Source organism: Podarcis vaucheri (genome assembly GCF_965113315.1).
Source record: "Podarcis vaucheri genome assembly, chromosome: 12".
Taxonomy (NCBI): domain Eukaryota; kingdom Metazoa; phylum Chordata; class Lepidosauria; order Squamata; family Lacertidae; genus Podarcis; species Podarcis vaucheri.
In genome coordinates, this window is record NC_138750.1 from 19,471,309 (window position 1) to 19,498,336 (window position 27,028).

Sequence of the window (27,028 nt, forward strand, 5' to 3'; positions counted from 1 at the left end):
TTTGTTTAATATATTTGTAATTCTTACGCGTTGTAGAAGGTATATTTACTGTTCACATAATAATATATGAAATGGCTTATCTAAAGACGCTAAACAAATGATTTAAGATCTATATTACACACTGTGGAGTTCATAAAAAAGTATCCCTCTTGCAAACAAAAGTCTAGGCAGATAAATTTCTCTCTGCTGGTGTAAAGTGCTTTTTAATGGCAATAAAAGCTTTGAAAGGACAAAAAGGTGCCAGAAGCACTTTGTCAGCTACCAATCTTACACAAGAAGCTGGAGGGGAGGTAATGTGAAGGAGCATGACGCAGATAGCAACATCATGAAATGAGTAAAAAAACGGGTAGCATACAAATGTAAAATATATTAAGCTTAATTGTCTACACTAAGTGCTGGTCAAGCCTAGCATAGTTTTAGAATGTGCTCTATCTGCCTTCCAGAGAAAGAGATGATTGTGGAGCTACCAGGGGAAGAGATGATTGTGGAGTTACCAGGGGAAAATATAATTGTGGAACCATCACTGAAAATGTCATTATCCATTCGCTCTTCATTTGAATTTTGCACCTGGTTTGTGTCAAATAGTTCAGAATCAAGGATCACAGTGAGATATAATGGCAGAAGCATCTTTTCAGGTAGGCTGGAGTCTTAACTGTTGCATTCAGTGTTTTTTTACTCGTTATCATTAGCGTCTTGCATTGTAGAAAAAGTACAGGAAAATTTAGGTCTATATTTTGCAAGGTGAAAAACATACAAGTGGTCCCCCCCCCCTTATTGATGTACTGACACGAAACTCCCTTCCAATCTTTTGTACATAACATTAAACCATAGCTTAACGTCCACACTGCTCAGAAATTCCCATAACTCGTCTCTTTCTCCTGCTGCACTGTGGACGAAACAAGCCAGTGTCTGACTTGTCTGATCGTGGGCTTGAGTTCTGTTTCCCCGCAAGAAGTCATGAGAAGTAAACAAGGTTTGTTATTAGCTTGCTGCTCATGATTTATTTGGGGAAAACAAACTAGCTTGGGTTTGGAAGACATGATGAGCCAGACTTGGCTTGTTTTGTCTATAGCACAGCAGGAGGAGGAGTGGGAAATATTATCCTGGGAGTTATTGAGCACCATGAACTGGCACACTAATAATTTGCATTAAACCATAGTTGTTGCATAAATATATACATAAATTCAGAAACAGTGTAACATATTACTTAGTAACAGAAATTGCACTTGACAAATAACATCTAAATTAGTATTTCTTTAACTACTGGAATTTCCCCCAAAGCATATTCTGTACTCAGAATGACGTTTTCTTAGAAATACCTGCAGTGCCCAATTACTGTTCATGGTTTGAAATCAAGCCATGCAGGCAAAGGTACAGCCTGCAAATTGTTGAGTCTCGCAAAGCACTGTGCATGGAGCTCCACAAGACCTGACAATATGCTTTGCACAGGGCTTTGTAGCCACTGCGGATCATCTGTGCCTGAAATTTTGGTCCAGCTGCATCTTTCCCTGTCTCATTGCTATCATCATATATGGCATTAAATGTAAGGCAGCTAGTGTGGTTTGATGGAAATGGGCTGGCAGACTTAATTACACCCATGGGCTGGAGGCCCACTGCTAAGGTATAAGATTACAGCCTTAGTCATTAGTTTAAATTCCTAAATCGTAATGATTCTAAAATTAATTTGAGCTCTCTGGCAGATATAATGACTTAATATTTTATTCTTCTCTCACACACTTGTCATCTCCTTGTTTACACTACACCCTATCAAGAAAGGGAAGCTTTATTATTTAAATGTAAATTTAAAATAATGCTAAACAAGAGTTTCTCACCTAGTATTGAGGCTGAAGAAAACTCATGCACACACATCCCCCACTCATGGGGGGGGGGAGGTAAACAAACGTTTCCTCTGTTTGCAGCAAGTTTCCGCATTTATTTCTTAAACATCCTGCGGATTTCCATTTTGACCCAATGTTGCAACAACTTCCACACAAAAATGAGCTGGTCAGATAGTATGAGAGATAACTATGAGGAAGGTGTTACCACTTGCTTTACTGTCTTTATGTACAAGTTCAGTCTTCTCTTGTACATTTTGGCCTGGTGCCACATAACCCTTAGGGCAGGGGTACTCAACCTTTTTATACCTACTGCCCACTAATGCATTTTTCTTGATGGTAACATTTCCTTACCGCCCACCAGTGCTCGATGGAAGGACGATTCAGCTTGTGCCGTAGAACCCCCTACCGCCCACCTAGAATCCTGAAACACCCACTAGTGGGCGGTAGGGACCAGGTTGTCAACCCCTGCCCTAGGGTATCTATCAATTGACATACATTAAAATATGGGGAAAAAATGTGTTGGTACTTCATATGGATGTCCACAAGGGGGAGGTAGCACACTTTTGAGTAGGCTTAAAGAAAAAAATAGTAAAGGTCAAATAATGTAATTAGGTTTCCTGTAACATGCTTTCAGGATTCAAATATGATTGTGAGAGTTGGAAGGATGCATTGATCCCCGTAGCTTTGTGATGCATGACACTAATCTTCTAGAGCTACAGTTCTGCACATACCGTATTTTTCGCCCCATAGGACGCACTTTTTCCCCTCCAAAAATGAAGGGGAAATGTGTGTGCGTCCTATGGGGCGAATGCAGGCTTTCGCTGAAGCCTGGAGAGCGAGAGGCATCGGTGCGCACTGACCCCTCTCGCTCTCCAGGCTTCAGGAAGCTATCCGCAAGCCTTGCAAGCCCGGCGGGAGTTCCCGCGGGCTTGCAAGGCTTGCGGGCAGCAGCCTGCAGCCCCGGCAAGTGTCCGCAAGCCTTGCGCGCCGGGCAGAAGGTCCCGCCGAGCGCGCGAGGCTTGGGGCGGCAGCCTGTCGCCCGAAGCACGGGGAGCCCTCCAGAGGGCTCTCCGTGCTTTGGGCGAGTGTCTGCAAGCCTCGCGCGCCCGGCTTGGGGCAGCAGCCTGCATCCCGAAGCACGCAGAGCCCTCCGGAGGGTGCCCCGTGCTTCGGGCAGGTGTGCGCAAGGCTTGGGGCGGCAGCTGCGGCGGGGGGGGGAATAATTTTTTTTCATTCCTCCCCCCCCAAAAAAACCCACGAGGTGCGTCCTACGGGCCGGTGCGCCCTATAGGACGAAAAATACAGTATTTACCTGAAAGTAAATCACATTGAAATTAATGAGGCTTTTGGTTTGAGTAATAAGTGCAATAGCGCTTTGCTCAAGGTGAACCAGTAGAACTAAAATCCGAGTCTGCCAGCTCCAAGAATTCAACACTCTATTGCACAGAAGTACACACAATAAACAGGTCATTTGGAGCCCTTACCCTCTTTAACATCTGTGCCACCTCTTAAAGCAGGAGGGGGAAACACTGGTTATTGGACTTTCTCACCCTGTCAGCCTCAACTAGAATGGTCAAATGTTCCAGGATGATTATGGGAGTTGGAAATCACAACATATGGAGGGCCCAGGCTTCCCACCCAGGTTTTCTGTGCATGATGTTTAGCTACACTGGCAGAAATAGCCATTGCCTGAGGGGGTCCCTTAAAGAGACTCCTAATCTCAGGGTCTTGGGTTCGAGCCACACATTGGGATCCCTCGGGATCCCTTCAGATTCAACGTTTCTATGAAATGGAAAGAGGAAGAGTCATGTTAAACTGCAATGTCAGTATCAGGCATCAGTTATGATAGAGGCTAGAAATATAGAATTGTTGCCGTTTCATTGGAGACATTTGCTGCTTAACTTTTTTTTGTGGGTACTGTGGGGATAGAGCTCAATTTTGCCAAATGCAGGGGCTCAGACCTCTTCAGACGTTTTTAATGTTCGATCTTTTACTGTGCTTTTCATTTTCGGCTGGGAGTCACCCAGAGTGGCTGGGGAAACCCAGCCAGATGGGCAGGGTATAAATAAATAAATTATTATTATTATTATTAACAGCACCCTGTTTTTTTAGCGGTGCATACCGTCTGTCCTGAAACACACTTTGTCATTACTTACATAACCTGCTCTATCCATTTTAAAAAATACCTTTGCTCTGGGGGTCAGTGTGGGCTGGAAACTGTGAATTACAAGCAATAAATGTAGTGGGAGAATTCTTCAGTGTGGGGCTTCTTGAACACAAGCCACACCCCTTCTAAGACTAAGCAACAAAAATGATTTTTTGACCAAAATAGCTATAATGGCCTTAATACCAAAATCCAGCCTTTTTCTCTCTCTTTGCTTAACATCCAGCCCGATGAAGAGTTCAGAGGAACTAAAAAAAGCTGCCTATTATGCGGCAGTTGGGCTTTGCAGTTTTATGCTAATAATTCAACTTATTTGGCGGGTTCGTCTCTTAGGAAAGGGGAAAAAAAGCCAATTTATTCGGCATGCAGGGAGGGCGGCGCTTGGAGCCTGCTCCTCAATGCTTCTGGGCAATAAATGAAGAAGGTGAAACGGCGTGAGGTGAATTTGGCCGCCGGGTCTGAGGCAAAGGCCCCGTTTCTCCTGATAGGCGACCGGATTCACCTCCTTCCGCGAGAGGAGAAGAAAAAAGGCGGGGAAATTTCGACGGCCCTCCTCCTTCCTCGAGGCCTTGGCGCCCGGCCCTGTCTGGGGACAACTCCCCCTGAAGCTGAGGCGGAGGCCGCCTTTCCCTTTCGTTTCCCTCGCAGGGCCTACTCCCTTCGCGGCCATGGAGAACGGGGCGCCGGTCTACGCCGACACCACCGTCCCCGCCGAGCAGCCGCCGGGGAAGGGCCCCCGCTGCACCGGCTGCACCGCCGACAACTTGGGAGCGCGGCGGCTGGCGCTGAAGGCCTCGCAGCTGGTGAGTCGGCGTGAGGGAGGGCGGGATGGCGGCCCTCCTCTTCCCTTTTCCTCTCAGCCAGGGCTTCTTTCCCGCCTAGCCGAGGCTGAGGGAGGGAGGGTGGGGATTAAACACACACACAACACTCTGAGGAAAGGGAGGGAGCCGAGCACGGCCAGGCCCACAGCAGCCTCCGTGAGGGGCTTCGGGATTACTAGCCGGCCTCTCAGCCCGCCTCCTAAGATCGGGTCTTGCGGCGGAGCTGAGAGGAGAGTCCGCCCGGCCTCATGGCGGCGCTGCAGCAGCAGCAGCAGGTGCCGCTTTCTTCGCCTCGGACGAGGAAGGGAGAGCGGCCCTCCGAGCTCCGCCCTTGGCTCGCTCGCTGCCGGAATTTTAGGGTCCTCGGGGCGTGCTTGGAAGGGGAACCAGCAAACGCTCAGGCCATTGTTGCTCAGCTCGGGGCGCTGGCTGTCGTTGGACTACAACTCCCATCATCCCCGGCCGCTGGGCCCGCTAGCTAGGGATGATGGGAGTTGTAGTGCAACAAGAAGGGTTTCTCAAAGGGGGAGGGGTCTTCTGTCGTTGTTGGACTACAACTCCCATCATCCCTTAACGCTGGACCTGCTAGCTAGGGATGATGGGAGTTGTAGTGCAACAAGTTTGCCCAGTGTTTCTTAAAGGGGGAGGCCTCCCACTGTCGTTGGACTAAAACTTCCATCATCCCTGGCCGCTGGGCCCGCTAGCTAGGGATGATGGGAATTGTAGTCCAACAACAAGTTTGCTCAGTGTTTTTCAAAATGGGGGGGGGTGTCCTCCCAGCATCGTTGGACTACAACTCTCATCATCTCGGGCTGCTGGACCTGCTAGCTAGGGATGATGGGAATTGTAGTCCAACAACACCCAGGTTTGAGAAACACTGGGCAAACTCTCCTATTGGGGCACGGGGGTGGGGAATGGGATGCATGGGCACAGCCTGGATTTATGTTAGGGGGAACAGAACAGAGCTGTGATGTGATTGGTCAGTTAAGTATTTTTATTTATTGATTTGGGGAGGGCAGCTGCCCCCCTGACTATGCCCGGGGAAGAGTGTGGCACCTTTCATACAAACACACATCTACAGGGTCATAGAATCATAGTGTTGGTAGGGATCCCAAGGGCTATCTAACCCAACCCCCTTCAATGCCGGAATCCTTTGCCCAACGTGGGGTTTGAACTCGCATCTGTTAGGTTAAGAGTCTCATGCTCTACCAACTTCAGCAGCAGTAGAATCACAGAGTCGTAGAATTATAGGGTTGGAAGGAACCCTGAGGATCATCTATTCCAACTGCCTGCAGTGCAGGAATATGCAGCTGTTCCATACAGGAATCAAACCTGCAACCTTGGCTTTATCAGCACCATGCTCTAACCAACTGAGTTAGCCTGGGCACCTTTCATATAGGGTTCCCTTGTACGTGTGTTGTTGATTTGATAATGAGGGAAACACGGCTGTATGAGCAGATGTTATATTTGTCATCTAAACGCAGGTGGCTTAATCTGGGGCTTTTTAAGAGCAGAAGAAACTGCCTTGGGCCCATTGCTCTGGCTTGGTATGTCTCTCGTTGTTCTTTACTGATCGATAGTGGCTCTGAAGGGATTCAGAAGTGTTTTGTCTAGCCCCACTTGGAAATACCACGGATGAACCTGGGGTTTTTCTGCACGCAAAGCAGGTCTTCTAACATACAGTGTGTTCTTTCCTTACCAGAAATCCTTAGTTCTCATGCTCCTTGGTGTGAATATCTATAACACAATTTAAAATGTGTGGGAACTGAGGCTTATATCCTTCTAGGCAGGTGGATTCAAAATTGCATTTTGACTTAAATTCCCTTTGTTTGCACTGCATTTGTAACTGAATGCACATACAGTAGGATCACAGCAAAAAAAACCTCCCCCAAATATGGGAGTATTATGTCCATTGTGTGTGTCTTTTACATTTTTCATGGTACTTCTATAATAAAGTGATTCTAGAAATAGCTTACATCAGGCATAGGCAAACTCCGGCCCTCCAAGTGTTTGGGACTACAATTCCCATCATCCCTAACCACTGGTCTTGTTAGCTAGGTATGATGGGAATTGTAATCCCAAACATCTGGAGGGCCGGAGTTTGCCTATGCCTGGCTTACATATCAAACAATAGTATTACAGAGCACAACTCTAATTGGCTAACCAGAGGTCGGTCCCACTGAGCTGAATGGGACTTACAGGTGAAACTCGGAAAATTAGAATATCGTGGAAAAGTTCATTTATTTCAGTAATTCAACTTAAAAGGTGGAACTAACATATGAGATTTGGGGAGCCATGTCTTCCGTAATACCTCAGCAGTGCCACAGGCTGATAGCATCCATGCCACGCCGCATTGAGGCAGTAATTGATGAAAAAGGGGCCCAAACCAGGTATTGAGTACATATGCATGCTTCTACTTCTCAGAGGTCCAGTATTGCTCTATTTGCAGTCCTTGTTTTGCTGATTTCATTTAATATTCTAATTTTCTGAGATTGTTAATTTGGGGTTTTCATCAGCTGTACGCCATGATCATCACAATTATGACAAATAAAAGCTTGACATATCTCGCTTTGCATGTCATGAGTCTATCTCATATATTAGTTTCACCTTTTAAGTTGAATTACTGAAATAAATGACCTTTTCCACAATATTCTAATTTTCTGAGTTTCACCTGTACTCTTACATAAGCTAATGCGGGGCTGCAGCCTTGCAGAGGAATTGTAACCCCCATATATGGTGGCTGGAGAGGTTAGGATATGGTGCCCGTCTGTTCCCCCCTGCCCTGGCCGAACTGACCTCAATAATAAATGACTTACCATGGTGTATCTACTTACACGGGGTGAGAGGAAACCCTGCTGATGGAAGTTAAACCAGTGGAAGTTATGTTGTGTGTAGAGAGCAATAAGGTGTATATCAAGAGTCAGGGAATTGGCATATTGTGGGCAGGGAGAGGGATAAGCAAAGCTCTGCTGCATCCTAACCCATTACACACAGAGCTCAGGAATGCAGGTATAACTACCGTATTTTTCGCTCTATAACACGCAGATTTTTTCTCCTAAAAAGGAAGGGGAAATGTCTGTGCGTGTTATGCAGCGAATGTGTGGTCGCTGGAGCCGAAAAATAAGGCAAAAATCAAACCGCGCTTCAGGGAGAAGGGAGCTCCGTGAGACAGGAAGTGGCAGCTTTCCTGCATTCTGCCTCAGGGTCTTACTGCCCTCCCTGCTCTGTTTCGTTGCTGTGTTTGCTCAAACGGAACAAAGAGCAGGGAAAGCCCCTCCCCTCCAGGCAAGTAGAGAGGAAAGCAGAGCGTCGCTCTATCCTGTCCCTGCTCCGGAGGGAACAATGTTTGTGAAGGGAAGAGAGATTACAGGTTCGGCTTAAAATTCTGATTTGACTTCCTGCTTTTTGTTTTTGGAGACACACAGCATTCAAATATGCTTTCTTCCATTTAAAAGGATGAAATCCTTAAACAGTGGCTGGCTTGTGTGGGTGGGTGGGGGGGAACTATTGCCTTCCTTTCCTCACGTTATAGCCCTCTCCTGCATTCTTAGCCTTCTGTGTTTTTCCTTCCCTCCCCACTTAAAATGTGGTTACAAAGCATGGATCCACATGGATCCTCAGGATCTTTGCATTGGGTCACCCCAAATTCACCATCAGAGCACACAGCATGTCCATGGCTACAGCCTGCCCCACCAAAATCACACACCCATTGTTGCCTGGGGCTGCAATGGTGCAAAAACGTGGTTACAAAGCATGGATCCACATGGATCCTCAGGATCTTTGCATTGGGTCAGCCAAAATTCACCATCAGAGCACATAGCATGTCCATGGCTACAGCCTGTCCCCCCCAAAAAAAATCACGCATCCACTGTTGCCTGGGGCTGCAATGGTGCAAAAACGTGGTTACAAAGCATGGATCCACAGGGATTCTCAGGATTTTTGCATTGGGTCACCCCAAATTCACCATCAGATCACATGTCTGTGGCCACAGCATGAAGCACAAAAATGATACGTCCACTGTTTCATTCAGAATATTTTTTCCCTTGTTTTCCTCCTCTAAAAACGATGTGCGTGTTATGGTCAGGTGCGTGTTATAGAGCGAAAAATACGGTATATTCGCCCCATAGGAGTCAGTGGAAGGGCAGGAAATGAAGGTTTACACTGCCCCTCCCCAATGAATACACCCTCACCAGAAGCAGTTAGGCTGCAGCTTAATTTACACAGGAGATACGGGGGCAAAGCAGCCCCTTGACATATTTGTCTGCTTAGGATTGCTTGTTCCGTCCCTAGCTGAATCTCAGAGAGTGGTATTCTGTTCAAAGCACAGCATGGAAACCAGGGAGATCTTTACAGCCCTCCCCACTAGCATGCATTTCCCCACCTAAAATGTCTGGTAGACATGTAGCGTGGTCTGTATGAAAGCCACAACGAAATTTTTTTTTGTTCCCGCACTAGTGCTTGACTTCTTAATTGCTACTCTTCCTGTGTGCAGCATAGCCTTGTGGCACCTTGAAGGCTCATTTATGATGGCATAAGCTTCTGTGGACTAGAGTGAGTCCATCCACTTCATCAGATGCAGGAACTGTTTTCATCAGATGGCAGGTATAACACACACATATTCAGTTGTACCTTGGTTCTTGAACAGAATGTGTTTTGGGAGTCCGTTCGACTTCTGGAACTGTTCGAAAACCAAGATGCAGCTTCCGATTGACTGCAGGATTGTCCTGCAGCCAATGGGAAGCCGTGCCGGACGTTCGGCTTCCAAAAATTGTTCAAAACACTCACTTCCAGTTTTCGATCGTTCGGGAGCTGAAATGTATGAGTTCTGGGGCATTCGACAACCAAGGTACGACTGTACATTGTCCCCCCCCCCATATATATTATATATTATATTATATATGCACACAAGCAGCCTAATGCATCTGCCAACTAAAGATAACACCTCTTGTATCTAATGAAGTCCTCTCTGTTCCACAGACTTTTATGCTAGAATGAATCCATTAGCCTTTAAATTGCCACAAATCTCTACATTGTTTTCATGGTTACTGACTAATATGGCTAAACCCTTTGGAAGTTGCTACTTAGTTTTTGTCTTTATTAAAATTAGTATCTAAGTTGGGAGTAATCGAGATGTTTCTTTTCAAGGCAGCACTTCTGATACAAGTAAAGCAGATTTCCTCATCACTTGATACACTTTTTGTCACACGGGAAATGCATTCTGCTTCAACTCCAGGCCAGCACAGTAATTTCTGTATTTTATATAGATATAGCTTAGTCAGTAGAGCATGATACTATTAATCACTGGGTCGGGGCTTCGAGCCTCATGTTGGGCAAAAGATTACTGCATTTCAGGACATTGAACTAGATGACCCTCAAATTTAATAATAATAATAATTTATTATTTATACCCCACCCATCTGGCTGGGTTTCTCTAGCCACTCTGGGCGGCTTCCAACAAAATATTAAAATGCAATAGTCCATCAAATACTAAAAGCTTCCCTAAACAGGGCTGCCTTCAGATGTCTTCTAAAAGTCTGGTAGTTGTTTTTCTCTTTGACATCTGGTGGGAGGGCGTTCCACAGGGCAGGTGCCACTACCGAGAAGGCCCTCTGCCTGGATCCCTGTAACTTGGCCTATCACTGTGAGGGAACCGCCAGAAGGTTCTAAGATTCTATGAATTTAAAACATTTTGATACCAGCCTTAATTGAACCACTACAATCTACAGCAGACCACCCAGATACTACACAACCCGATTATTAACACAGCCTGCAAATACCTGTGTGAACAGAAGGGTCTTTAGCAATCATCAAAAGCACATCAAAATGCTTTTATTTTAAAGGGGAGGTGATCCAACAAAGGCTGGGTGCACCAAAGTGGAACAGCTCCTCCCCAGGGTTTTCTACCAAGAGGGCCTCATGCAGAGATCTTAGCATATTTGTGTGGAATGCTGTTCCAGGAGAGATTAAGTACACGTCTTCTGCATTCATCTTTAAATATTTGATGAAAACTTTTTAATACCACCATCAATTAAGGAAATAATAATAATTCTGTAATAGCTAGCTGGTAATCTGCAACAATAGCTTTATGTGGTTTTTATTGTATAATTGTTGTGAACTGCTCTAATATTCTCCCCACCCTGAAATCGTGATATGTTAAGTATGTTTTGTAAATCAATAAGGACAAGTCTGTATAGAAGGAGTTGTTCTTTCAAATATCCAGCTCCCAAATTGTTTACGGCTTTAAACAAAAGAACCTCATACTTTGGCTTGGTGATAAATTGGCAGCTGGTGCAGTTCTTTCAGAAGTGATAATGCATGCTTGCATTAAGATTACCCTCCTCATCTACTGCGTTTTGCAGTTCCTGCAGCTTCCAAACCTACTTTTAAGGGCAGCTCCACACAGAGTATGTTACAGTAATCTAGTCTTCATAGAATTCTAGTGTTGGAAGGGACCACAAGGGTAATCTGGTCCAACCCTGTGCAATGCAGGATTAAGAGACGCATGCTCTACTGACTGAGCAATCCCAACTGGTAACCAGTGCTTGGGCCACTGGTGCCAGGTTATCCCACCAGCTGAAGCTGATGGAAGACGCTTTTAGTCACCATGGCCACTTGGGCCTCTGGTCACAGTGATAGATCTAGAACAGGCATAGGCAAACTCTGGCCCTCCAGATGTTTGGGACTACAACTCCCGCCATCCCTATCTAACAGGACCAGTGGTTAGGGATGCTGGGAATTGTAGTCCCAAACATCTGGAGGGCCAGAGTTTGCCTATGCCTGATCAAGAAGCTGGTTCGGTAAGATACCAGGGTCAATGGTATCAAAAGCCACTGGAGGATAAAGAAGTGTTGCACTCCCTTCCCCATCAGTCGCCTTCTAATAAGGGTAATCTGGCAGGTCAACGAAGACTGATCCTGTTCTGAAATCAGGCTGGATTAGAAGGCTTCCATAAGTGAATATTGGAAATAATAGGAAGGCTATTACTCTACCACATGATTATGTTCCTGTGCAGCAAGACCCCACTCTCGATACCATAGCTGGGAAGGTAGGGATTGGATATCATCTGGGAAGTTCACAGTTGTCATGAAGCACTAGGCTACACAGTGCGGTACAAATGAGAGTTTCCAGCTCTGGGGATTTCAGGTGTGTCTGAAAGGACACTTCTTTTAAACTTCAAAACACCAAGTTCCCATGCACCCCAAAGCCAGGCAAATCCAACCCTACATATTCTAGGAATGTTCCTCCAAGTGACTTGTTCCGCAAGCCAGACGTCTCTCCTGAGTTTGTAGCTCTCAAGTGATAAGCGGGCTTGTTTGACACAATAGTAGAGTTTTTGGTTGAGTCCTGGTTGCATTTGTGATGAAGAAACTAGTTGTTTTACCTGTTAATACCATACGTTAACATTTCAGGAGCTCTGAAGAAAGCTGTGACCCTTTTCTGTTGAGGTTCCCCACCCTAAATATACTAACATAAACCCTTTTATGTACAGGGCAAATGCAGCCCATCCTTGTCCCCCAGTGTAGAAATATGCTAAGTGCCTGACCTACTTGCCTCCTAAAAACGTGGTTCTGGTGCCTAAAATTCTGAACTGCTTCTTCAGCTCTGTGCAGCGTTCATAACTTGAATTTGGTTTGTTGGCTTCTGAACAATTGGTTGCTGGTGACTCTTTGCTGCCCTGTTTTGTCCACCAGCAATTGTTTGTAGATAAATAGTGTTGGCATGTGGTTCATTTTGCAATGTGGTTATTAGGCAATTTAAGAGACCAGTACATTCTGGTGTTTTCTAACTAATCGGCTTACACAATGCATCTCTTTTTTCCTCCCACCCCACACCCCTGCTTCCTGGTCTTGCTTAGTGCATTTGCCGTCACACAGCCATGGTGTCTGCATGTCCCTCTTTCTGTGGCTTCAATATTAAATAAACTTGCATGGTCTCAATATAGCTGCCTTTTTGAGGAAATTGGTAGATGGAGGTCATTTCCCAAATGTGAGGACTTACAAGGTAAATAAATGAAAGCCAACAGTCCACTTTGAAAGGGGAAACCCATCTGTTAGATTTTGTGTGTGTTTTTAAATCACATTTGAGAGAATGGAATATTTCCCATTACAGTAAGATGCCAGAATCAAAATGACTTAAGAAACCAATAATCCCACAATACTGTGATGGTTTCAGATTTAAACTTTGTGTTCACTTTGATTTTTTTATTTAGTGCTAGAAGGAAAGCCACGGTCATTTCACCATAAAATGCAAAGTATTTGCTACCTTTGGACACAGACTGTAAGGAAAAGTCTTCTTTGTTTTCCATGACATATACACTGTATAAAGCAGTGACATTTCTTTTGAAATGTCTACTTTCCATTGTAAAGGTAAAGGGACCCCTGACCATTAGGTCCAGTCGTGGCCAACTCAGGGGTTGCGGCGCTCATCTCGCTTTATTGGCTAAGGGAGCTGGTGTACAGCTTCCGGGTCATGTGGCCAGCATGACTAAGCCGCTTCTGGCGAACCAGAGCAGCACACGGAAACGCCGTTTACCTTCCCGCCGGAGCGATACCTATTTATCTACTTGCACTTTGACGTGCTTTCAAACTGCTAGGTTGCCCCTACCTTCTGATCAGCAAGTCCTAGGCTCTGTGGTTTAACCCACAGCACCACCCGCATCCCCACCTTCCAAGGTATGTCCCTTTAAAACTTGCAGCCTCTCTGGTTGCCCTTACTTCCAAGCAGCCAAACTACAGAACTGCCCCACAGTTCACAATGCTCTGAGCAGACCAAACTCCAGCTAGCAGTAATAGACCAAGCAATTTTTTAAAATTAACACCTAACCAGCCTAATCTCCCAACTCCTAAAGGTGTTAAGAACATCTTCCTAACTAGCATCAACTCGGCCAATAAGTTACACTGGGCAGTTTGTCACTCAAGGCTCCTAGGTGCAAACTTCCTAAGTATGGAATATTGTCCCTAGATTTCTTTGTCCCTACAGGATGCTGCATCAAGGTTTTTAAGCCATGGATGCTTTAGCTGAGATTCCTGCATTGACCCTCGGGGTCCTTTCCAACTCTACAATTCTGTGATTCTATGTTGACTCTACATTGGGTGACACTACCTGTCAACAGGACTGTCTCTCAACAATCTTCGGTTGTTGATGACTTCTTGGGTTTCTGCTTTGCTTTTGCAAGCAGAAATTCTGTTCTAAATTGCAAAATTGAATACTACCAGGAAGGAAAAGCCATTGACACTGTATATGGTGTAATCACTTCTTATCTGGTGGTATGAAAGTGTTATTGGTTTTGCACACAGTATAGCCGTGGTACATGCAAATGCATTTCCCGTAACCAATACTGTTTGCATATCACCAGGAAGTAAATTTACTGCACCATACACATGCGTGACCGTATCAGTGCTTCCTAGAAGGAATTGGTAGGTATTGTACTTCTCTCTAGCCCTTCCAAAGCCAAAACTTGACTACAGAGGACTGCACATCAAGCATGGGCTTGGCACACTGGAGAGGAATATAGGAAGCTGTGCCATATGAGGTCAAGCCACTGGTCTATCTTGCATCATATCATTCACATGCACTGACAACAGCTCACCAGGGTACGACCAGCATCTCTCCCAGCCCTACATGGGCATACCAGGAATTGAAGCTTTGACCTTTTGCATTTCAAGCTTGTACTTTGCAACTGAGCCCTGGCTCTTTGTGAGGCAGTGCTCAGCTGGTAGGTGGATAATACACATGACAGCTGAGTTTTTAGCTGGAAAAGCCTAGTAGTGAGCATCTGTGCTTTTCACAAGCTTAATTGAGCTTACAGTTGGCAGGTAGTTTTGGCAGCCTCCAAGTATACTGCTGGAGGAAGGATCTGTACTGATGCATACTCTGAGAGCTCTGATAACTTGTCAAGAGTTGGAACCAATAAAATTGTTTGTGTGCACGAGACTTCTTCATCAGTTCCATTTCTATCTACATGGACAAAGGTGTATTAATTATGTCACTGCTGCTGCTAATTTTAAGCCACATTAACGAGCAAGAAATTGGAAGCTTGCATTCTAGGAAGAACAGTTGAGAGCAATCATCCATGTGCATTGATTTCTTGAGAATATCTGCTGTTGCTTCAGTCGTAGCATCACTAAACAGGGCTGCGAAAATTTCAGTTCTATGCTGGAGTATCTTACTTTGATACTACAAGCTTGATGCTTAGTAGTAATTGGATATGGATATTTTCATGCCCTCTTCTGTGCCATTGAAATACGTGTCAAGTAGAAGGAATTGATCCATTCTAGAATTTCACCAGATTCCAGATTACTTTGCACATTTATTGTGCAAGACCAATTGATGTTATTTCTGTGTAGGCTTGGATTTAATCACCTACAGTAAATCTGTTTTGAGGCAGAGCTGTTGGACAATTTATACGTGCTTCTTTTTGTTGTTGTGCAGCAGTGATTGCTGGTATTTAAACAAAGAGCGCAAAAACTGAAAGTAAAACAAAGCAGGAGTCATATTGTCCCCTGTTCCCTTAGCAATCAAGAGACGAAGGCAAGAGGCAGTCAGGAAATGGACTGCAGTGAGATAGACAATAAGTGGAAGAATTCATATGCAGCTGACTTCTGGAAATGATGAGAATCTGGAGCAGTGTGGCTTTACCCATGTGTTCTTGGAAAGAGACATGAACATCATTTTGCTTTGTTTTCAGATAAAGCAGGGAATTTTAGAAATTCTCCCGTGACTTATAAATATTGTCAAAATAGTCTTCAGACCAAGAATTGCATGCAGTGGAGCTTCTTATTCCCAAGAACATGCATTGCAAAACTGGCTGGCAATCGCATGCCATCATAGTTAGTTTTCTGCACCTTTGAGGTACTTTGCAGTTTGCCCCTACAGTTGCCGGGGAAATGGACGGTTTAATGCAAACGAGAAGCATGCTAGCGTGTGTGGCTCAAATGTCTCTGGTTCAGCTAAAGTCCTGTGAAATGGGAACTTTTAAAGAACATTTCTCACAAGGTTGCAGGAGATAAGATTGTAAAGCATTCTAGATCTTAAAAGTGCTTTCATAAACATAGTGCTTGAGTTGTGGTAACACCGTGCAATCTGCTAACTGTTCTCCTGCCGAAGGGATGTTCTAACAGCCAGTGGTTTTCTTCTTCTTCTTCTCCAACAGGTCCTGTCCTTCCTAGCCTTCTTGTGTGAAGAAATCGTGCAACATTGCAGCAGTTGCGGTGGCCTTTACTTCTTTGAATTTGTCAGCTGCAGTGCCTTCCTCTTGAGTATCCCGATCCTGGTTACATATTGCACTTCTTTGTACGAGAGGACAGGGAAGGAGAAAGTAGCAACTGTGGTAAAGGGAGCCGCTTTTTATATATGTTATGAATATCATCATTTTTAATAGCCATAGGCATGCTCAGGATTAGTCAGCAGGGCCTTGCTTCAGCGCTTGGAGGAGCCTGGAAAAGTTGCAGTTAGGAAAATCCAAACTTGTATTGGCAACTTAAACATGTCATGCTAATTTACTGAGAATGTCAGCTGGTGGGCAGGGTATAGAACCTGTCCGACAAGGAACAGTGATGGCAGCTTATGTTTACAGGGTCTATTGCCACCACCCCAGGGAGTTGCCTGTGGAACAATGACGCTGCTAGGATGACTAGGCTAGATCGGTAAAGGTAAAGGACCCCTGACAGTTAAGTCTAGTCGAGAACGACTCTGGGGTTGCGGCACTCATCTCGCTTCACTGGCCGAGGGAGCCGACATTTGTCCGCAGACAGTTTTTCCGGGTCATATGGCCAGCATGACTAAGCCACTTCTGGTGAAACCAGAGCAGTGCACAGAAACACCATTTACCTTCCCGCCAGGGTGGTACCTATTTATCTACTTGCACTTTTTGTCATGCTTTCGAACTGCTAGGTGGGCAGGAGCTGGGACAGAGCAATGGGAGCTCACCCCATCATGGGGATTCAAACCGCCGACCTTTCGATCGGCAAGCCCTAGGCTTAGTGGTTTACACTACAGTGCCACCTGCATCCCAGGCGAGATGTGTAGCAGTGGGGGTCCTTTTTCAAATCAAGGACCACTTCGCTTTCTGGATTAATCTTCCAGGGGTTACATGTTAGCGGATGGTGTGGCTAGAGACAACTGTGGGTGGAGCAACTGATGTGGCCTTTGCACAGTTGGCGACATTCCAGGGGCTTCTAATGCACACACCGCCACCCTTCATTCATGCAAGCAAAGAAACATTATTGTTACAGTTCAAAGACACATTCCAACCAGGCAAAAGCCCCAAAGGCGGGCAGGAAAACTAGAGAGGGTGGGGGGTATGGTCTGGGAAGCAGGCGTTTCATTTCGCGACCCGTACCTAAGGTTCTCCACCCTCTGCTGTACAAGCCAAGCATGTGTCATGTTCCTTTGTTTGCATGGGTTTACAAAAGCCTTTTATATCTCCAGAAGTTACCAGTTCAAGATGCATTTAAAGCATCTTAGTATGCTTTAGTAGTATGCTTTATTACCATGCATCACTAGTACACATTTTTCACATCCTAGCTTCCTTTTGACATTTTTCCAATGAATACCATCAGCACTGAAGTTTTTGCTTCCTAATTTTCTCAGCTTGGTTTTGGTGTCTATATAATACTTATCTTTGCAGTTGGTGGAAGAGATTCTGTTGAGCATTTACAGTGGTGCCTCGCAAGACGAAATTAATCCGTTCTGCGAGTCTCTTCGTCTTGCGGTTTTTTCGTCTTGCGAAGCACGGCTATTAGCGGCTTAGCGGCTATTAACAGCTTAGCGGCTTTAAGAAAAAGGAAACAAACTCGCAAGAACTCGCAAGACGTTTCGTCTTGCGCGTTTTTCGTCTTGCGAGGCATTCGTCTTGCGAGGTACCACTGTACAGTTAAAATAGTTGGAGGGCAAGAGGGGCTTTACTTTGAAAACAAGGATGATGAACTGGTCACAGTGGCACACTTTGAGCTGGGTGAATGCAGTTTCAAATTGCACTCAGCCACAAATGTACTGAGTTGCCTGGAGCAAGTCATTAGCTCTTGACTTCACTTTCCATCTGTAAAATGGGAATATTAGTGATCTCCCTTGGCAGGTTTCTTTGAGGGACAGCAAGGTAAAGAATGAGGCATTTCGTGCATCAGAAGTGCAGTAGTACTATAGAAATATTTATATACATTATAATTTTTATCGTGTGCTAGGAAAGAGGAGCAAAAAAACAAAGAATAATAATTCTGAAGCTACCTTTCACTTTTTTTTTCTTTTATAGGATTTCTTGATTGTTTCAATAGTGGCGGTCTTTTTCCTGCTAGCTTCAATTGTGTTTGCTGCAACCAACGATAACACACCCCCTGAAACCGCTGCTATTGTAAGTACTTTTCTCCTCATTATTTGTGTTCAATATCTCATGTGTGGAATCAGTTTTGCATTTTCAGGCCTTCCCTTCTGTATGTACAGGAAGATGTGGCACAGGTGATGCAAAAAGAACACAGTAGGATGCTGCTGCAACTGGGGCTGTTAAGATCTAGTGAAAAAGTTGCTGTGGAATAACTTTAAGAGTCAATTGAAAATTGCTTCATTCCTCGCATGTGGCTTCCCCTCTGCCCAAAGCCTCTGATTATTGGCCCATTTGGGAAGAAAAACTCTTGTGCATCTTGTCCATCTGGGTAGTCTTGGTGTTATTTTTAAATTTGGTGTTCACTACATACTTGCCTTTTGATAAAGACCAGTTATTCTTGCTCTCTGCACCCTTTCTTTCTACAGGGGATCTAGTAACAAAAGAAAAATATCAGTGCCTCAGGTCATTTTATGAGTTATGTTATCCAGGGCTGACAACTTAAGATTTGGGCAGGGATTTCTTCAGACATCCTACAGTCTAGATTGGGGCTTGTTGATGCTAGAGAAAAATTCACCCCTTCTTGATTTTGTGTGTGAAATGATGAATACCACTAGTTGTTTTGTACAGCCTGCACCACAGCATCATGTCCGATCCCAGTTGTTTTCTTGTGCTAAAACGAGGACCTCTGAGAATAGTTATTACAATTGCCATGATTTCCCTTCAGTGCTACTGATGGTTCCCATTTGAACAAAGGTTGTGCTAGTTATAATTTTCTACTAGGTCATTCCCTCCTAGTTCCCCTTGCCATTTAAATGAAATGTTTAGCCTTGATGTTCTTATGCACTTTCCTTTTTCTTCCCCTTTCTTCTTCTTAATAATTTCCCATAGCCCACAACCAGTGCACACCCATCTGGCTGTGTGCCAGACTGCTGCACCACACTTTTAAATCTAAGCTTGCCCCCAAAGTGCATACCATTATCATAGCGAAGGATTCATGAGAAGATGATAATGCAGACAGGATGCACAAAGCTTTTGACAGGTGCTGCACTATGAAAAGCCAGGAAATAAACCAAATGAAGCAATGTGTTGAAGGGAGGTACACTGGCAGAAGCACGTAATGCACTTGAGGAAATAGATACAAGTGGAAATGCAGAACTGCAGTAGCAAAAAACCCCAAACCCAAAATGTTTTCAGACTAGCTCAACATACGGCAGATGCACTGTGCTGGTGAGTTGGAGGGTTGGTACCCTGCTTTAGGAAGTTAGTAGTGTTTGCATTTGGAAAAGATCTTCCAAATCGCACAACATCTTTACAGCAGCGTAGAGCCACACACTTTTCTGCAGCTCACACTTCAGACAGTGCAACACATGGCTGTGTAGGGATTGCCAAATCTGGGGCTGCCACAAAACTGTGACTTAGTAGGCCTAATAAATTTCAGTGAGATGGGGCAAGCATGTAGTCTCTGAATCTAAGGGGAGAAACCTGTACTGTACTTGGGGCTCACTGTGTGGGAGGATCTACCTTCATTGCAGGTGGTCTTGTAAAAAAAAAAAAAACCCCATTAAAATGGCACCAGCTACATCTATGATCCTTTTATTAGGGATTGGACTAGCCAGTTTCCTCTTGTTTTGTTCCTGGATGTCTTACCGGGCCTCCTACTCTCATCTCATTCTCTTAGTTTGCACTGCCTTATTGGCAGTAGTTCCAAACACTTTCGTTTTTCAAAAGCCGCAAAGTGCCTTTCAGCATTCGTCATTGGCAAGTTTTATAGCAGGGATGGGGAAAGGGCTATACAGTGGTACCTCGCAAGACGAATGCCTCGCAAGACAAAAAAATCGCAAGACGAAACGGTTTTTTGTTTTTTGAGCTGTTTCGCAAGACGATTTTCCCTATGGGCTTGCTTCGCAAGACGGAAACGTCTTGCAAGTTTGTTTCCTTTTTCTTAACACCGTTAATACAGTTGCGACTTGACTTCGAGGAGCAACTCATAGAACGCGGTGTGGTAGCCTTTTCTGAGGTTTTTAAAGACTTTGGTGATTTTTGAAGCTTTTCCAAAACTTTCCCGACACCGTGCTTCGCAAGACGAAAAAAATCGCAAGACGACAAAACTCGCGGAACGAATTAATTTCGTCTTGCGAGGCACCACTGTATCCTTTTCTGGGTGACGTTTTGGTGGCCCATGTATCCGTGGTGGGTGGAGCCAGAGGCAAAGTGGATGGAGCAATGAATGCTTTATGTTTTGCACAGCAGACTGGTAGAAACTCACACATCTCTCTCTATACTTCATCTAGGCAAGCATTATCAGAGTTGAAGGGTACAGTCTGGCTAGGCAAAAGCACTTAAGGAGGGTGCAAAGGAGGGCCAAGGAGGGGTGAGGCAAGCAGGGGAAGAGTCATCAGGGCCAGAATCCCACCCCCTTTTTTATAGAGACCAACAGGAAAATGTACCTGGAGATAATCAGACTATTCTTGTATACCTTTGAATCTCAGTTGAAGTTTATTTATATAGACTCTTCTTACACTTTAACAGGTATTTGGCTTTCTCGCAATGATAACGTTTTCTGTGGACGCTGTTCTGATGTATCTGAAGAGACGTAAGGCGAAAGAAGAGAGAAAGACAGAGAACCCAGCCAATACACTGAATCCAACAGAGAATCAGCCACTGAATAACTAGCAAGTCTGAGGTCTAAACCGTCCCTTATTGTTATTATCAGATGCCGAGTGAAGCTGGAATGATTCTGCCTTTTAAAGAATGCCCAGATAGTTAAATTTCGTTTCAGTTTTCAACTCGCCGTCCTAGAGCTGCGTCTTTGCACAGTTCCCACACATAAATAGTTCCAAGAATTGTGGGCTTCTTTTCTCCACACACACTCCAATAAGCACTCGATTTTGTGCAATTGCACACTCATTTGTAGGTGACTGTACATCACCAGTATGCAAGGGAAACTTGCGATAGGATCGTGAAATAATTGGGTTTTGCTTCTTCCAGAAGAAAATTTTCGACAGGTGAAAAATGGTACAAGTTCAGAATAAAATTAGTTTCGTACGGAAAAGGCCCCAGTAATGAAGGGGATGGGATGGGATAATAGCTGAAGAGAAAGGGACAGTGGGAGGTTTCTGCCCATATTAATCGCAAGAAGGGATACATTTCATGTTTTTATATAGGAAAAACTAGGAAATTGAGAAATAAAAACAAAGACAGGAAATTAGATATTGTGTGGCCTATGGAGTATCCTCGTGTGAAAATCAGTAGGCTCTCTCTCTCTCTCTCTCTTACACCCACACACCCACCCCAGGATGTGGTCCCAATTCTTTACCTAGGGGGTCATTGTTTTCCCCTCTTAAAATCATGTTCATCTCCCTGCCCATAAACTTTGGGTTTTTACTGCTGGCATTTTGAGAATAAGGTTTTTATAATGTAGCCAGGGGCCTCCAACATAGTGTTGCAGCATAGAGAGTCCTCTATTCAGGATCATAGTTGTTTGATTTGATTCCCACCCCAATAGTTAATCAGCATTCTGACCCCATTGGGGAGTGGCATTCTCTACTGAAGGTTTTTCCCCTTTAAATATTTTTTTTTATATACATGTGAAAATCTTGGGATTCCCTGGCATGTGTGGGTGGTTTCTTTCCTGGCTGCATAATTCATGTTGCTATTGATGTATATGATTTTTCATGATAGTAATAATCAATACTGTCCATATGGTCTTATACCATTTTGTAACATAGCAGTACATACAGCTTATTTTATTTCTGTGTGCTTGTGTGTCTTTTAAGTCCAGGTTTAAATTATGTACAATGCAGTATGTAGGCATATGCATTCGCTGTATGTTCAGGACTCTGAAAGAGCTGTTACAATTTTAAGTAGACACAAAGGAGCAGTCAGCCAAGAGGAAACAACTTTAAAACTGTAACAAGCTGCCTGAAATTTTAAAAGGAGATTGTATTCATATAAAAAGGCTTGGTTCATGTGTTGAGGAAGTATAAAGAGCAACACTTGCCGCCTCCAATCTTATTCATAAAACATTTAATAGTGTGATGCTTTCGGGCTATTTATTTTGTGTAGTCAATTGCATGTGCAGCTTCTCCTGTTTATGAATGAAATATTGCAGACCGCGGAAGACTTTAGGGCAGGGGTGGGTGTGCTGTTGGTGACAGGAAGTTAACCAATAGCTGCTGCTCAAGGTGTTGCAGCCCACATTGACTCCCAAGAGTTTCGTTGATGTGTAGAAGGAATCATAGTCAAGGTGGTGCCCAGAAATGTAACTTCATTTGGGGAGTCGCCGAGCAGGCCACGCATAATGCCCATATAGCGATAAGAATGCAGTGAAATGTTCTGAGGTGTCCTGGCTTTTGTTTGTTTTGCAAGTAATAATAATAATAACAATCAGCCTACATGTGACAGCTAGTGAGGCAATGCAGCCGTACCTTGGAAGTCGAATAGCCTAGTTCTCGAACGTTTTGGCTCCCAAACGATCAAAACCTGGAAGTGGCTGTTCTGGTTTTCAAACGTTCTTTTGGAAGCCGAACTTCCAACGGGGCTTCCGCAGCTTCTGACCGGCTGCAGGAACTTCCTGCAGCCATTCAGAAGCCGCGCTTTGGTTTTCGAATGTTTTGGAAGTCAAACGGATTTCCGGAACGGATTCCGTTCGACTTCCAAGGTATGACCGTAACCTCTTGTGAGGTTTCCACATCTTCCCGGTGTGAAATGCTAATACAACTCCTCTCCCCACCCCCACACAACCTACTCTGCCGGGACAGAGCCTGAATGTTTTGCACATTGATGTAGCCTTGAAAGTAGAAAAGGGATGCCGTTGTGACATATTTGTGGTATTTTTGGATAGAATAGGACTTCTTGTTTTTAAAGTAAGAGTATTTGGATTGTAGAGTGAAATAGGAACATATAAGAACCACCTTCTGGATCAGACCAGTAACCCATCTAGTCCAGTATCCTGTTCTCACAGTAGCAACTAGACACAGGTGGCAATGTGGTCTAAACCACGGAGCCTCTTGGGCTTGCCAATCGGAAGGTCGGCAGTTCGAATCCCCATGACGGAGCGAGCTCCCGTTGCTCTGTCCCAGCTCCTGCCAACCTAGCAGTTCGAAAGCACGCCAGTGCAAGTAGATAAATAGGTATGGCTGCGGCAGGAAGGTGAATGGCGTTTCTGTGCACTCTGGCACTCGTCCCGGTCCTCTGTGCGCTAGTAGTGGCTTAGTCCTGTTGGCCACATGACCCAAAAAACTGTCTGTGGACAAACGCCGGCTCCCTCGGCCTGAAAGCGAGATGAGCACTGCACCCCATAGTCACATTTGACTTAACTGTCCAGGGGTCCTTTACCTTTTTACCAATGAGAAGCCCACAATAACAGCTCTCTCTTCTTCTGCTGTTTCCAGCAACTGGTATAAAGATGCCTAATGCCTCTGACAGTGGAGGGAGAATATAACTGTCAGCCACTGATAGCTCTCTCCTGCACAATCTTTTATGGATTTGTCTTTGAGCAAAGAGTTACAGGCAACTGACTTCAAGCTTCATTTGTCAAATATTCCCTTTCCCTTTCCGATGTTTGTGTTGTTGGGAGTTATCTTGAGGGGCTGGGATGCAATTATGCCGTTTCCTTTGTATAGTTCCTGGGTGCCCTAAACTATGGGGTTTTTTTGGGGGGGGAAAGAATTGTGAAAGCTGTTAGGAGGCAGCTTGTTTCTACTAAGCAAATAAAAGAGAAACTAGGGCTGCAATTCTGTACCCAATTACCTGGGAGTAAACCCTACTGAACGCAGTGGAGCCTGCCTCTGAGTAAATTTGCATAGGGTTGTGCTGTAAATTTCTGTTTGCTGTCATAGGAAGTTTCTGCAAAACAGTGATGAGATGCCCTAATTGGCACCACCTCAAGCAAGCTAGACTGGTAATCTTTCCACATAGCTGGGCAATGCCAGAAAATGCGACAGCTTAGAGCCTCTTGCTTGTTCAGGCTGAGTTCGCATAGAAGAAAAGGTACACAGCAGCTATTGCTTAACAATGTAGGTTTGGAAATATTCACTTGCCTGCTTTTCCATGGAGAGTAATGATAGCCTCAAAGTGATCCGGCAGGAAAGCTCTTATAGACAGGAAGCTAGCTAGTGTCATCCCCCCCTGGCTTCAAGTTGTGAGTGTTAGAACTTTAAAATATCTGTGGACAGATGAACTATTAAGAGGTGAACTAATGAGATATTTATTTACATGGCTGTTCTTACTTCCTTCAGCACAATGGTAAAGACCTGGGCTCTCCCCCCTTCCCAAAAAACCCCCCTCCGTGTTCCTGTCCCCTCCCTTCATACCATTGCCCCCATATCATATTCATTCCAAGTTTAGAACGTTTTATCATTCTTAATTTTGTTGCTGTTTAAAGAATCCAGATACTATATTAGACTTGCTGAAATCTTGCTCATGCGAATGGATCCAGTGGGTCTTAATTTCAAGTAAATCTGTTCAAGGTTGCACCACTAAGCAACTTACTGTGGTGTCTCTGAAAATACACTAGCTTATTTCCAGTGTGCGTAAAGCTGTTTTGGGATTAAATTGGAATTGCCAGTTTTTTTATTATTATTGCACTTTCTGCTTCAAAATCTTATGCAGATTTTGATCATGCGGCCTTCTAAGTTTCCGTCCTTAATGTGCATTTGCACACAAACACACTCCTTGGTGGCTCAGAACAATCACCCCCCCCATTCAATTACCTCCTTTTTATACCAATAGTTCAGCGCCATAAGACCCAAAGCCTTTGAACACACTGTGTTTGATCCAGACTGCTTGCCACACTTTAGTCCCACTTAAATCAAATGACTTGTTAAGTAGTGAGTAACTTGTTGCATAGATTTACATAGGACTAAAGCAGGGGGAGCTAACTCATGGGCTGTTCCCAGCCTCTCCCAAGCTGTCTTTTGTGGTCCCCTAGGATCCACCAAATTAACCCTTTTAAATTAATTATTTTTTAAAAAAAATAAAAATTGACTTCTCCTATGGACCCACCTCTATAATGCCATGACATCAAAAGGTTTTTTGTGGCCTCTAGATCCCTCCAAAACATTTAATTAATCTTGGCTCAATGCAGCCATCAGCCCCCCAAAAATGTCAGCTGCCCCTTGCCTAAAGGAAGGCTGACTGTGTTTGCAGTGTCCTTGAGTAGAAGGGGCACAGGCCAAGATCGAAACAACTACTTGTGGCAAATCCCACACTTGGTGGGATTTTATTTTTTTTAACTTTCCCTGTTTTGTACAGCAGATCCCCATTGTCCCAGGAGAGAAAGTCAGAAAGTCCCCTTAGTTTCAGAAGTGGTTTCCCACATGACACGGAGAGCCACTGTTTGGATAAGCTTAATGGTGAATGGGGCACACAGAGGGTGCTATTCTTTGGATCTCAGCCCCTGTATAGTCATGTGCATTCCATCCATAATACAGGAAACACTTTGAAGAATGGCTCACTGTGAAGATGGGAAGACACTCAGCGGTTTTGAGAAATTATTTATAATGGAGTTTTTAAATGTAGGCTAGGCGCAAACTTTTCTAACAACATATGCTTCGTGAAACAGGTTTGGGTGATTTTGAACTGTGAATTATAGCATTGTCTTCACTTTGGAAATGTGTAATGACAAACCAACTCTTGCCTAAACTGTTACTGTATAGATTCTTACTGTAAACTGTATGCTATGTCAACTTTTTTACCTTCTCTATTGTAGCCTGGCCTTTTTACTACCTATTTTTTATCTTCGTTGGAATCACTTGATTACGAAATGATTATGTTTTTATTAAAAAGTTGTAGAAAGCATGTTGCTTTGGAGTATTTCTCTTTTCTGCTGTTGGTAACTGGGCAGCAAGAACCCACTTATTCTTGAAGAAACAGGAATAAATGGTAATGTCCTCCCCCCCCCCCGAGGGCTGAACCATTGACCTGTGTTACAAGGGAGCACTCTGGAGTACCGGCTTTCCTTTTCCGGTGCGTTTTCTCAGGGAAATCTCTCATGAAGCATCCTGAAAATATCCCATGGTGCACTAACTCTTCCTGAGGCAACCCTTCCTACAGATCACATTGCAAGACTTGTTTTGCTATATATTGTATTCTTTCTTTAGGGCTACAAAAAGTGTTAGATCAGGCTTCTTGACTGGAAGCTTCAAGGTTGTATTTCTGGTGCATCCTATGCAAAGAAAAATGTGGGTGATTTCTAAGCAAGCAGAGCAAAAAAAGTATGCTTGACAGAAACAAGTCATTAACACTTCCAGGCATGCATGACGTCATCTGTTTTCTAGGTATTCTCCACCAACTATAGTGCAGCCCACAATAGTGTTTCGTACGCTGCTTGTTGTTCTTGCTCTATGGATTATTTTCCCCCCCTTTCTTGTCCAAGATACATTCCTGCTGTTGATACATTTTATTCTTATTGAATTTTTTTTACTAATTACATTCTGTTTCTCCAAGGAGTGCACATAAGGTTCTGCCACCCTTGTCTATCCTCACAACAACTATGAGGTAGGTTAGATAGGAGGGTTGGCCCAAGTTCACCCAGTGTGCGTCATGGCTAAACTTGGATTTACATCTGGCTCTTCCTGGTCTAAGTCAGACATTCTACTACATTGGCTCAAGTGATTTTTCTAATGTATTCTGCTGCTGTTTAAAGCAGTTAGCCAGTCTTCACCGTGAATTGTTGTGTTACGTTGGTATCTTTGTAAGCCACCTTGCTCAGGTAAAACAGGAAAGGTGTCAAGTGCAGGTTTAATTTATAACCATTGTGTTCTTCGTTCAGTATTAATTTGCTCAGGCACTGCATTTTTGTCCATTTCTAAGTTTAATATAAGGTTTGGAAGCCTGGATTATTCAGTCTTGGAAGCAAGACCACCTGTTGACACTGCTGTGAACC

At 44.3% G+C, this 27,028-nt stretch overlaps 1 protein-coding gene across 1 annotated transcript; it reads left to right on the top strand.

The window, feature by feature from the left end:
- The first annotated feature begins 443 nt into the window (after window positions 1–443).
- CMTM6 (CKLF like MARVEL transmembrane domain containing 6) lies at window positions 444–25,941 on the top strand. The gene is made up of 5 exons (XM_082193554.1): window positions 444–635; window positions 4,651–4,805; window positions 15,976–16,152; window positions 18,073–18,171; window positions 20,671–25,941. The coding sequence occupies exons 1-5, from the start codon at window positions 452–454 to the stop codon at window positions 20,812–20,814; spliced, it is 759 nt and encodes a 252-aa protein (XP_082049680.1). The 5' UTR covers window positions 444–451; the 3' UTR covers window positions 20,815–25,941.
- Window positions 25,942–27,028: the final 1,087 nt, after the last annotated feature.